Raw genomic sequence first — 14,039 nt, 5'->3', positions numbered from 1 at the left:
CACTGTCGTTGCGCGTTACAATACGAATATATTACATATAGAAAAATTGGAAGTGCATACAAAAAATTATGAAAACAATACTTACTTAAAAATTGACAATTTTTCTACGCGATTCGAATGCGTTCATTTGCGACAAAATCATACTTAAGTATGAGAATATTTTAAAACAGGGTAAATGTGCAGATTAGCTACCTCACCTCCAATTTCAACTGAACCTTTCTGAAACAATGTCGCAGCCTATTTTTTGTTATTTAAAGTCACTTTGAACTGTCGGAAAGGCTTTAAAACACGTGTAGATTTAATGAATATTAGGCTACTTACCTCATCGCTCTCAGTGTTACCCAGGGTCAACGACGTGGACGTGGCGGTGTCTGACCCCTCAGACATCACATGTTGGTACAAATAAGACAATGGACAATGACGAGAGGGGGTTAGAAGCATATTCACAATATGCCTCGCTCAATACAACAATACCTCCGCTGCCCTTCTTACAGCAAAACTGAAATTTCACAAGATTGTCTTAAGCAAACCACACCGAGCAGCCTCTTTTTGTTGGTGAGGGTTAGACTAAGGTGGATAATGTCTACTTACAGTGCTGAGGAATTCATTCAATCTGTCATCGAAAGCCACCGCTCGCCTGAACAGAAATTCACAAAGATATCCATGATAGTGCTCGTCACAAGTGCCATACCTCCTAAGTGATCCTTTGAGGTCTCTCCACGATCTCTCAATATTTTGCGTGTATGCACCCGTCAGGGGATCCACAAAATTGAGAGTATAGTTAACAGTTAGATGACTGAAACCTTCAGTGTCTAGTGAGTGATATGCTCTCCATCGATCCGACATGATGGTCGTTCCAGGTCTAATCCATCGTTTTATGATATCGATAAGAGTTGCAGCAGTCCTATCCTCGACAACAGTAATCATTAGTGCTTTGGACCCTCTTTCGGAGGCTCCAAACACCCATCTTCCTTCTATTACTCTCCCCTTGTTATATTTTTCGGTGACCAATCTTGGTCTCGTTGATTTCTACTGTGATCGCACAGCCTCCGATCATGTCGGATCTGTCTTCACACCAATCGATAAATACTTTTCGAACTAAGGTGGACCAGTCCACCACTGTGTGTCTGGCCAGCTTTAATTCGTATTCGAAGTAAACTTGTTTGGGGGAGTCATTCATTATGTATAGTCCTATGAATCTGACTGCCGTCGAGATCGGCATCCTGGCTTCAGCAAACCATGATCCATGAAACACTGGTAAATGTATCGTACTGTACACTCCGTTTTCTCCTATGTACATCATATTCGATTGTCCTTTTTCGACACCGGAATGCCATCCTCGGTTCGTCGAATTTCATAACACCACCACACTTCGGGCACGTCATCTCACTACTTAACACTTGGCGATTTTGTAAAAATTTAATGAGCTCACTCGGCTTGGAGCACAAATCATATATCTCAAATAATCGCATGTTCACTCGACCACCGGCTTCTAACGACTGACCGCGTCAACACGTTACCGAAATACCGATAGGAACACGTGCATACTCAGTAGCAACAGTCTCTACTACATTCCGAGGAATGTAAACACAAGTGTTGTTTGTGTTTCTTTCTATTCAAAATCTATTCACTGGTGCTTTTCCGACACAAAAGGCCGGAATTAAAGAATATATTGAAGAGCCATTGTCACCTAGGCCTCAATTTGAAATTAATTCTGGGTGAGGTAGTCAATATGCACATTTACCCGATTTCTTGCCTGAAACCTACCATAAATTGATCAAGTATGTATGGGATATTTTTCGCTGAAGAAATGATTTTTGTGATATTATTTCGATTTTTCTCTTAGTGTAGAGACCTTTCTCGAGCCACGTGAATTAAGAGGCCCGGGAGAATTAAACGATTGAAAATAAAAATGACTTGTTTCAAGTAAATATGTTTCAAATATTAGAAATTTCTCAGTACTTCTCAGTGTAGCAATACAATTTTTACCGAAATTTTCCCACACAAATTCCTAAACTTTTCTCTCTGTGGACCGGCCAAATTTCAGAATACTTACAACTGATCCTCAAGTCCTTCTAAATTTATTGGTACTCTAGACTTCTTATGTGAAGTGGAACATTCCAATGATACTATGATTGAAGTAGTGATTCGGCTTCGGTCTTAAATAGGACTGTTGTTATTGTTCAAAACATTAGCAGAATATCCTTATTTACTGAACTAATTGCGCATGAGCCATAATACAACAGATGTATTTCGTTATGATTGAAAACAGTAGCTTCGTAGGTGTTCTTGCCGATTGGTTTTGTATTAATTGAAGAAATAAATGAATAAATAAATGAATTGTATGTGCAAGATTAACGGACGTTCCTCTCTTGTTGCATATTTTACTGGGCCCGCAACTACAAAATCTTTCATTTGTATTTGTGTCACCGTGGACATATATCCAACTTTCCCCACGACAGTTGCAAAATTCGGACAGAAGGGCAAGCTGATTACATGCGCGTAATCATTTTGACATCATTTCATCATCAATTTGACTGAAAACCCACCGGTGGTGGCCAGTTGCAGCGCTAAATACTATTACAAGTAAAAAAAACAATTATTTAATTGCAGATGTTGTATCCCATTTATTATTATCTATGCTTACATAGGTAGACCATCAGAAAAAAAAATTGAAATCAATGGACAGTTGACTGTCGGTTGAGACATGAAGGATCTTTTGAATTTCAAGCTCGAAGATATCTCACGGGAAATTGCTTCCCAATTTTTAGATGAACGTCCGTCCCAAGGACTTTTTCTGGGGTACTCAATGAATTGAGCAGTAACCGAAGCTTCAGTTTGAACGGTAATAGGCGAAAGAACGATCATTTAAGTTCTGCACAGGTCGGTAATTATGATCATCACCGTGACTTAGCCCAACCGATCTGATCTGCTGCAGCTGTTAACAAAAAGAATCAAGTATAAAAATTGCGATTGGGTACAGATAAAATATTCCCACTAGAAACTAGCAAATTCTTATTATTCTAAAATTACCTCATCGTTTGTGATGGAGAACAAATCAAGTGCCACTAGCCACGTAACAACTTCATTACATCCAGGCGTTGTTAATGATCCATAGTAGCTTACGTACGTGTCCTTAGAATTGACCACTTCGAAATCGGATAAGGGAAATGGTTCCACTCGCGTCGCAGCATTTGTCTGTCGAAGATTTTCTAGTTGTCTCCAGGTCTGCTCTATTCCATTAGACGATTTTGCGGAAATGGGCTGAAATCCGAATAATTAGGTATGGTCACTCTGTACTCAGAATATCAGACAAAAATCATACATCATAAAGGGCGCCAATCACTGCCAATCCATCCGCTTGACTCGCCGCTGCTTCGAATGCACCGTAGTCGCTTTTCCAATGAACCATGTGCAATTCCATCGCAGTTCTGTGAATGATCAAGAGAAAATTGAAAGAAAGAAAAAATAGAACTATCTTCACCTTTCAGAAGAGAGTAATCTTCGCCTTTTTTGAGATACCTTGTACAATGTGTTCCACTACTAAACGTATATACTGCGAGGGTTGGTCAAGTAAGGTTATTCGAAGACGAAAATTTTAATAGAATGTTTTCCGCCCCGACGGGCGCAAATTACAAAGATCTTCCAAAGACGGATTTTTTTTATCCGGGTAGGTTAGAAATATACTAATTTTTTCAGCGCTTTGTTCATGAGTTATTAATTGAAAAAGAACAGCTAATCAGAAAATTTGTCCCGTTGGAAATAATATATTGAGGACCAAGTGCGAAAAATCTTTTCTTCGTCCGAGGTACACATGCTATTTTTTACCACGGTTGCAAAGGAAAGCTGTTGCTTTCTGATGATCGGGAGGAAAGTACGAACTTTCCATGCAGGTGTGTAAAAAAAATCCCTTTTTCTTTTTAATATGGGGGGGGGGAGGCATTGAATGTCTAATGAATTGCATTTAATTTCATCCCTCATTTCGAAACGAGAGACGAGATTAGTATATTGTGCGCCAAGGGCGGAAAGTCATGTTATCCCTGCCCAATGGGCACATGCTATTTTTCGTCATATCTGCACGGAAAGTTCGATTTTCTTCCCCAAATGACGGGCGGAAAGTGGTTCATTTCATTCCTCGGATTTGTGTTGTTTTTGACGATCCTCGGAATGACATAACCCACGTTCTTCCCTGTATTTATGAAGAAAAATCGAACTATACCCTGCAGTTATGACGAAAAATAATATGTGCCCCTAGGAAGCAAGAAAAACATTCAAACCTCCGTGTTTATTGCCATCGGCTTCGCCGGGGCAGTCATCCACACGTGGGTTGGAATGTCCTGTTTTCCTTGCTTGGTACACAATGTACTATATTAACACGCCTGCAAAGAAAAATTTGTTCTTTTCTTTCTGATGAGCGAAAGGAAAGTACTGACTTTTCGCCCTTGGGCGGAAAGTAATTAGTACCTTCCGCCCGAGAGATTCACTTTCCACCCTAGAGCGGAAAGTACTCACTTTCCTCCCGCTTATCAGGGAACGAATTACGAACTTTCCGTGCAGGTGTGTGAAATAGTATATTGGGCACCAAGGGCGGAAAGTCATGTTTTCCCCGCCCGAGGTGCACATACTATTTTTTAACACGCCTGCAATGAAAAGTTGGTGTTTGGCTTTGAGATGAGCGGGAGGAAAGTGAATACTTTCCGCTCGGGGGTAGAAAGTTGTACATCAGGGTGTAAAGTACGAATTTTCCGTGCAAGTGTGTGAGAAATGAATTTATTGTGCCGATTATGATTTTCAGGGTCACATTGTGAGTGGGGTTTAGAACCAAATAGCTCTTGTGCCGCTCCATAGAATTTCTAGAAGGAAAAATGAAAAATAGTAGATTGTGCACCAAGGGAGGAAAACAGGACATTCTAACCCGCATGTGGATTACTGCCCGAGGTGAAGCCGAGGGTAGTAAACATGCGGGTTTTGATGTCCTGGTTTCCTTCCTAGGTACACATACTCTTTTTCGTCATAACTGCACGGTATGCAGGGAGGAACGTAGGTTATGTCATTCCGAGGATCGTCAAAAACAACAGAAATCCGAGGAATGGAATAAGCCACTGTCCTTCCGCCATTTGGGGAGGAAAATCGAACTTTCCGTGCAGATATGACGAAAAAGTTCCTTCTGCCTTACTTTGACTTTTTGCCATGGAATTTTTCCTCAAATTTTTTAGATGTGTACTCTTTAATTTCATATTAACCCATTCTGATTTCAAGCGTTTCTTAAATTTCGACCATTTTGTAGTGGCGTACGTGCGCTACCACGCTTTCCTAATGGTCCAGTCAAATTGGCATGTAGATGCTATTTTAATTAACCGCGTATAAAAAAATACCCATTCGATAGACAAAATTGTCCTTAATAACATATCAAAATGATCAAACATAGATCGGTGCACAAAATATCTAAAAAAATTAAAAAAGATCAGGGTTCGCAGGCGAACGCCAAGAATCCACGTAGCTTCAATTAAATTCAATCAATTATAGAGAAAAAAATATCAGCGTGTAGAGGGAATAAGTATCTACAGAATGAGTTAAGTTAGAAACCAATAGTCCACATTCACTAGTTATGCCGTAATAAATTATTTAGTATTTTTACCCCATATGTGGTAAAATGATCAGCTGATTCCGTAAGCCCCTCTTTCTACGCGCACACTTAAACTGTAAAAAGAGTCTTAATTTATGATCACGCGCCTCAAAATGGAAAAAAATTCGATTTGTTTTTTTCACAGTAATTATATGAAAAGTATTTTTTTGCGTCAACTATATTAATAATATTAATAGTTGGCGATTTTTCAAAGTTTCTTTTTATAGTATTATGGGAACTGAACAAACAGCGGAAAAAACTCTGAAAATTGACGCTGAAGAATTTCTATAGAAATATCAAAATCTAGTGTTTTAGACTTTTAGACTTTTTTCTCCACGTATTCGACTCTTCCCTTCACCAACCTTAATTATTTATTCAAAAATGAAAAGTTTACACATATTTTTAATTGGAATGAGCATTAGAACGTAGTATTATAATCTCAATGACGACTGATGAATCATCAAAATGCTGAAAAATTGTATAAAATTATTAAATTTTCCACTGAGTTATTATTATCTATTAATGTAAAATTAACGATATCATTCCAAATGTTTATTCATAACAAATTGACATTGGTAGTAAAGTGTCTCTATAGAAAAAAATTTATGCACCTATATTTCTGTGCTTCTCTGAATTTTCAAGTAAATTAATTGGATTTGAGGGCGGAAAATCGCAATATCGTCACGCACTTGACTGAATAATTGAGTACATGTCGATTTGAATCTGCTGCGCATACCGCTCTTTCCATTGAGGTGCGCACGGCGAAAGGGGCGGAGCCTCGGGAAAGACGCTGGAAGTATCACGAAATTGGGGTTAACAAATTTTCCGACGTTTTTTTACGAAAAAACAATTCATCCTAGAACATCATATCATATATCAGTTGTGTGTGGAGTTTTTAACGTCTACAATTGGGTATAATTTTGTTTTCAATCCGTTGAGTTTGGTCGAAATTACTAATGTTTTTGTCATTAACCCCAACAAAAATCCTTCGTTTTTAATTTTTTTAGATATTTTCTGCGCCGATCTATGTTTGATCATTTTTATATGTTATTCAGGACATTTTCATTGATCGAATGGGTATTTATTCATACGCGGTGAAATTATTTACCGGTTCGGCAATTTTTGCGTCTAATTTGACTGGACTAAACACACTGGGGCATCCCTCACTCTTTTCACATGGATACATTTCATGATCATCGGATCGAAATAGATTATTTTTCAGGCGTTATTTTTAATATTTGCTCACTGTTTTACCTTTGTCCGTTGAATGTGTGTTCACTTCCAACGCTGTCATTCTGTCCCCAATGGAAATGAAATTGTTCTAGGATGTATTGACCTTGCAAGGGCCCTCCAATTAAGTATGGTCTGTCGGAAGCATTCAACCATGTAGGATTTATCTGAACTGAAATTAAGAGCAATCGTGACTTTACTCAAAAACCTTGATGCGTCGAGCCAAGTAGTACGGTAAACTTAGATTTGAAAGTTTATACTAAATATGCAAAAGATTACCCTGAGCAGCATACCAAAATAGAGAGACTCTTGATAAAGAAAAAATACAGTGTATACTCTGTATGATTTCGCTTCTCTAAGATTTCAGTTGGGGAAGTTGATTTCCCCTACCATTAACAATCTAAGCATGTGAATATTGTACACTGTTGAAAAAATTTGTCTAAATTTTCCGTGTCAAACCCCGCAAATTTTTATCATTTTTAATTTCCACTGAAATTTCCGGAATTCTTGTCATTGAAAAATCGGATATTCCATTGATTGTCTGCTCAAATGATCTGAAAAGCAATAGAATACTTGATTTCTTAGTTCAATTATTCAATAAAAATTCGGAAAATTGAGGAAAATTCAGAGAAAAATTGAAAATTCATGTCATTTTTTTCTGAATATTCCTGCTCTATTGAAAGTCCAATCAAGTTGTGAAATTCGCATCTCACTATCAGTGAAAACATAGATTTCCTTGAATTCTACCTAAAACTTGAAATTGCATTGTCATTTTGCCCCTAAATTGGAGTAAATATCACACTCATGAGAATTATGACCATATTTTCCATGAAATTTCTAAAAATTTCCAACAGTGTATGGGCTCTTGTGCGTGACAGGGATTTCCATCACTGGCGATACAGAAGGATTGGAACAGACAGATTCTCTCTCTCCCTCTCGGTTTCTCTCTCTCCTCCGTCAAACCGTCGACGTATGAGTAAGGCATTTCCGAACACTTCAATTCGTAAAATTCGTACCTCCGACGCTAAAATCTTAGTCGACGCTGAAATCTTATCCACTGTATGTTCAATTAAGAAGAGGACAGTTGAAAATTTTTGGATTAAAATTGAATAAAAACACTCATAGTTTGTGTTCAATTTCCATGGAAAAGATGAAAATTCTGATTGGTACGGTTAATAATTCTCTATAAATTAGAAACGATAAGCTCTAGAATTATCTCCCTGGCGCCCGCTCCTGGTGGCCGATTCTTTGGGAATCAATTACTAATAAATTGTTGATTTCAGGGGATAATCTGACCCTCTTACTCGACTACACGAAGTGAAATTTTTGATAAAAAATATCCTACCGTTCTATAAAAGTGTATCATGAGTCATTGTTTTCTCATTTCTATCCCGAAATTTAGTAAAAATTAATATATGATAATCAAATTTTATTCTACGTTAGAGAAATTTTATCCTGATAAAAATAAAAATTACCGCGCCGGTAGAATAAAAATTACTGCACCGGTAGGGTAAAATTTACCAACCGTTCTAGAATTTTCGTTGTTAGCTACATAAAAATGATTGGACTGGAATGGGAAAATTTATTATGCGTCAGGATAAAACTTCTCTAACGTAGAATAAAATTTGATCATCATATATTAATTTTTACTAAATTTCGGGATAGAAATGAGGAAACGATGACTCATGATACACTTTTATAGAACGATAGGATAATTTTTATCAAAAATTTCTCTCCGTGTAGTTCCACCTCTACGAATTGGTATTTGTATTTTATCCATCGCATGCATTCAACCGAGATTAACGGTATTTTTGGCATTGACTTGCAAATATTCAACCGTTTTTTCTTATTAATTAAGATATTTTTGATTAATCGAGATCCTTTTTATTTTCATATTGTAGTAGTTCGTTTGACCTTTGTTGTAAGATTTTTCAAAATATTTAGTGTGAATCATGCGAAATGAACTAATTTTTGGAACTAAATACCCTGACTTGACATGAGTATCTACTCATTCCGAGAGGTTTTCGGCAATTTGGATCCCCAAAAAAATGGAAACCCAAAAAAATGAAAAATCGAGTTAGTGACTTAACTTAGGTACAGCTCAACGCGATTCAGGTCAAGCTCGACTTGATTGAAGTCCGACTGGACTTAACACCGTTCTTCGTGAGACAAATCTTTGTTTTTGTTTCTTGATGAGGTCAATATCATCGTACTTAAATTCAGTAGTGTAAGGAATTCCCGTAGTAGAAATTGAACGAAATTTTGCGACGTTGAGCCAAAGTGCCTGTTCTGTCGCAGAAGTTGTTTTTGTTTCGAATTATTAATTTTTACTCCAAAATGTTCAATTCACCAATCCCGGGAATTAACTATTCCAATTTTCATTAGTTTTATTTCCCCACGCGTAAATCGTTTTATTGCGGATGTTCGGCGAAGTATTTATAATCTCTTGTCTCTTGTCACTAATGATCGAATTTTCCCGTCGTTTATTACTTTCGTACATTTGAAATCTTTTCCCAAATAAAATATCGAAATATTCTCTCTAGTGCACGGAGAGAAATGTTCAGTCAAAATTACGGAACTCTCACTTCACTCACCGATTACGGAGTCGACTCAAAAAATTTAAGTGACAGTATCGTAATTTTTCACAAGAGATTCAGATAAAAATTACGGAACGCTCCGGAAAAAATCCGTGACAGTTCCGTAAAATTTTCTACAACCACATTTCGATCCGGAATTATGGAAAAGATACGTAATTTTTATTGAATATTTCTCTCTGTGTGAATATTTTATTAGGGTTGATATTTTCCCGAATTCTAGAAATTTCAATCATCGCTTGTCAATGTGGATAGCCTCCACTCAAAACAGTTATCACATTTGAGCCGGTTTATGCCTACAAACATGAAGGTCTGGAAGAACTACCTCAATGATTATTGCGCATAACGGTCCCAAACGACTCAGTTTTCCCAGCCCTCTTTGAATTTCAAGTATTGGCAATTTCCCATATCCTCATTCCAGGTATCCACGCGGTCTTAATTTGCTTCCAACGCTTCCCCCAGGCCCACATCACCGAACCAATAGAAACGCGGCATTTCTATCGTCGGAAAACTTGGAACCCCGAAATACTCAATTTGCAATAATCTTTCTTCATGGCCCGTGACTCAGTATATAAACCCTAGCTTCTGCCATTTTCAAATCAGTATCTGTCTTAGTTTACAACTGTTCAATTCTGTCATTAAAATCATTTTTCTCAAAGATAAAATGAATTACACTGCGTTTCAGTTAAATTCAATATTCGTCTTTCAACATAAATAGTTATTCTTTCAGCCCTCGTGACATTATCGAGCATTCAACGGACTCCTCCTCGATACCTCTGAATTTAATCTCGTCGTTTTTATATCCCTTTAATTGCAATAATTTAATCTCATAGACTTTAGTTGTTATCAAGTGTACAAGTGCAGTGAATAAATTATAAACATTTTTATTAAATCTAACAAACTCTTGATCATTTATTATAAAAAACTTTCCGACAATCACCTCCTCAGTATCTTGACATTGTGCGAGTGAACAGTGCCTATGCCTATAACTTGGAATGTCGCACGCGAGCAGCGCCGTGACGCTTCCGCGCTGTGAAATTTCTACTAGGGTCTCGGTCATTCCTAGAGCGATCCAGAGATTCCAGAGATCCAGAACTTCCCCTACTTCCCCTTCCACTACCTCTAAATAATTTACATGCGGTATAATGAAAACGGGACGACAAATCGGGAAAGTGTCGTTAGTTATATTATATAAATCGGCTATGAGCTTTTCAACGGTGTAACTATGATATTTTTTGGATTAACAGTAAAAAAAATACGCGCATAGCAACGGGTTGACATTCACATTCTCGCGATTCACATTATAAAGTCAGAAAATCAAGTTGTAATGTTGGCAGCGCCAGTCTGACTGCGCCTCATGTCCAACGTTGAAGTGTTGCCACCAGTGCATTTGAATGTGGGTTGTGATGTTATGGAGAACCACGGGAAATGTTCTTCTTCACGTTAAATCACTTATTAGAATGAAACGGAAAATCGACTCGGTGTTCTATTTTGTTTCTCTCGTCGAAAATTCGAATTTCATCCCGCCATATCTATATTCATATGCGGAACTCATCAAAGGTAGTTTATGCACTGTTTGTGAGGTTATCGGTTTATTTGGAATGTGACAAAAGTGAGATGTGTCGAAAATATTGTGTGATCAAGTATTAAATGTCTGTGAATAGTTAAATTCGAAAAGAAAAAATTTATTTTTCTCCGAGTGTAACAGAAAATGTTTTCAATCCGTGGAAAAAAAATTCTCTAAATTATGTGACAGTGAAATGCGAACAATTTTGTGATTATTTAGGAAAAATTAGTAGGAGACGGTGGGATTAAATGGACACTTTGAAACCTTTTCAAAATTTTGATGTCTTATTGAAGTGTTGATGAAATAGATTTTTTTTTTAAATTAAAGTACAGTCAGCCCTTTTGTAATAAGCTTAGACTCAGCTCAATCGATAAATTTGTTCCTTGGTTATAAATATTGAAACAAGAGGTCAGAAGAGTCCATTCCACTCAATGTTTCCCTAATATTTTTAAAAACATAAAAAAACAAAAACCGATGTTTTCAAAAAGAATTATTTGTGAACATTTTGTTCGACTATTCCTATAAGGAAATCAATTCATCTCTCCAAGAAATACAATTCACATAGGAATCATCAGAGCAAAAATTAAATGAGAAACCAAATCAAGTCAGAAAATTATTAATAGATTATTAAAAATTGAAATTCGGTGGAAACAATAAATCTGGAGTAGACCTATTTATTTTTCGACAATTGTTGATTCAAACAATATTTTATCTTATGAAAAATGATTTCACCGGATGTAAAAACAGTCCTTGCTTATTTTGAAAAAAATAATGAAATCTGCTTAAAAACACAAAAACGAATGTTTTTGTAAAAAAAACTGGGCCAAGAAAAAGTTTTGTTTGATTCCTACTGAGATATCGAAGTTTTTGAAAAATACACAGAAATAAAACAGGAAGCCAAGTCAGGAAGTTTGAATAAACGGTAATAGTGCACAATCAGGTTTCTATAAAAAAAATAGTTTTCAATGGAATAAGTATTCTAAAAAAATTTTCCATGAAATAAAATATCTGTAGAAGCAGAACCAACGTTCTTGGCGTGGAGTTTTTCAACTCACTGTCTGTATCAATGTAATCCTCCATCCTTTGATCCGCGCCAAAGACGTTGATCCTGCTCCTACTAATTTTTTATTTCATGGAGAATTTTTTTAGAATACTTATTCTATTGAGAAATATATTTCTTATAGAAATCTGATTGTGCACTATCACCATTTATTCAAAATTCCTGACTTGACTTCCTCTTTTATTTCTATGTATTTTTCAAAAACTTCAACATCCCAGTAGGAATCAAATAAGACTTTTTCTTGGCCCAGTTTTTTTTACAAAAATAATTCTTTTCTCTGCGCCCAGTGATAGACATTTGCTACGTCATAGCTTTCGATCTCCCATTACTAGTGATGCCGCGATACGATATGAAACGATATTTCTTTAACCTATTGCTTCGCGTAGCGTGTCCCCACTCTCGAGTGATGAGCGGGGACTCCGTGGTGGGGATGGCGGTAGCAGGTCCGTACGTCGAGTGCGGTTCAAACATTCGTGGGCGCCTATATGGTGGACAATGTTTGACTGACAATTGTGGTACATTTCTTAGAATTTTGTATCAAGAGACAGCTAGATTGAAATTTGAAAAAATTTCGTCATTTGAAATTCAAAATTCAATTTTGGAAAATCAGTGGAAACGTTGAATTCCAGTTCAATTATTCCTCAAAAATTGATAGAAACCACAAAAATTCCGATGAATGGAAACTTCAATTTTTAATAGATTGAAAATGAATCGTGATTTGGTACCAAATATCCATGTTGTGATGAAAAATTCGAGTCGATAGGAACAATCTTTATCAAATGACAACCGTACTGAAATTGTAAGAAATTTTGTAATTTCATATTCAAAATTCTATGCCAAAAATACATTAAAAACGGTGAATTCCAATCCAATTATTCCCTGAAAGTTGACAGAAATCAGGAAACTTCTGATGAATGAATTCTTGAATTCTCAATAGATTAAAAATTGATCATGATATTACACTGACAATTCAATTTCAATCGAACAGGAATGAAAAGTTCAATTATTGGATGAACATTGTGAAAAATCAAGGAACTCTAGTAAATATGTTCTTGAACATTTTACTTATTAAAATTCCAAAGTACTTCGATACTGAATTATCATGTTACGATCGAGAATTCAAATAAATCAAAGATTGTTATTTTGCTACGACAAAAACAATTGGAATATTACTCAATCCTTTCTAAAATTATTTTATTCCATCATATGTATACCCTCTCGGGCCTTTACATTTTGTTCCCATCCCTATAATGAAACCCCGACATAAAATATTGATAGTTATAATAAAAAAAAACAAAATACATGAATGCCATATGGGCCAGTAAGTTGCCCCAGTCAGCAGCGTTTTTCCTGCACCAGATCCAGGGACTTGCAAAAAGTCGGTTGAACCGTAGACCCGCGCAGCCATCACCATCGCCATCAGTACGGTTGTCAGAAAGTACTCCAAGGCCGCACCGTTTCCAGAATGACTCCATGTTTCCATTCCCTTTCCATTTTCCAACGCCATGGCCTCAGATCGAGAGGACTACTCCTAGGCCGCACCATTCCAAAGGACGACTCCAAGTTTCGTCACCCCCTCTCATCATCCTTTCCTTGGTTGAAGGAGACCACTTCAAGGCCACACCACCCCTAGGGCGGCCCCAAGCTTCTTCTCCCCTCCCGCCGCCATCTCCATGTTCCTAGCTGGAACTCAAACCTCGTCAAAGCGCTGCCATCTCCTGGCCACAAGGGACCCTAGCAGCTACCACATCCCTTGTGGTCCCCTCCCTGATTCTGTTCCATTCATAGCCGTTTCCCTTTTCCCCTGTTCAGACTGTTGCTATGTACCCCTATAACTATTTCAATTCTATTTCAGGAGATGCCCCCCCCCCCCAATTTCCGCCAATTTCTCTGGGCATTTGTCAGCTCTTCCCTCCATAGTCCCCCCAATAGTCCACCAATTTAGCAACAACCCCCCCAAAT

The 14,039-nt window shown here is 37.2% G+C and overlaps 1 protein-coding gene across 1 annotated transcript in view; it reads right to left on the bottom strand.

Annotated features, from left to right (window-relative positions):
* Nucleotides 1-2,602: 2,602 nt before the first annotated feature.
* LOC107043209 (carbonic anhydrase 1) overlaps nt 2,603-14,039 on the bottom strand; it is a 24,044-nt gene continuing 12,607 nt past the window's right edge. The window contains exons 3-6 of the mRNA XM_015264576.1: nt 6,881-7,028; nt 3,326-3,431; nt 3,034-3,264; nt 2,603-2,938 (exon numbers count right to left, since the gene is read on the bottom strand). Coding sequence (XP_015120062.1) covers nt 2,834-2,938; nt 3,034-3,264; nt 3,326-3,431; nt 6,881-7,028 — 590 coding nt within the window. The 3' untranslated portion in view covers nt 2,603-2,833. The remainder of the gene's footprint in view (nt 2,939-3,033; nt 3,265-3,325; nt 3,432-6,880; nt 7,029-14,039) is intronic.

Source organism: Diachasma alloeum, unplaced genomic scaffold (genome assembly GCF_001412515.2).
Source record: "Diachasma alloeum isolate Michigan unplaced genomic scaffold, Dall2.0 Dall_scaffold_00556, whole genome shotgun sequence".
NCBI classification, from domain to species: Eukaryota; Metazoa; Arthropoda; class Insecta; order Hymenoptera; family Braconidae; genus Diachasma; species Diachasma alloeum.
Note: the sequence above shows the minus strand (reverse complement) of the source record. Positions and strands in the feature narration are given on the sequence as shown.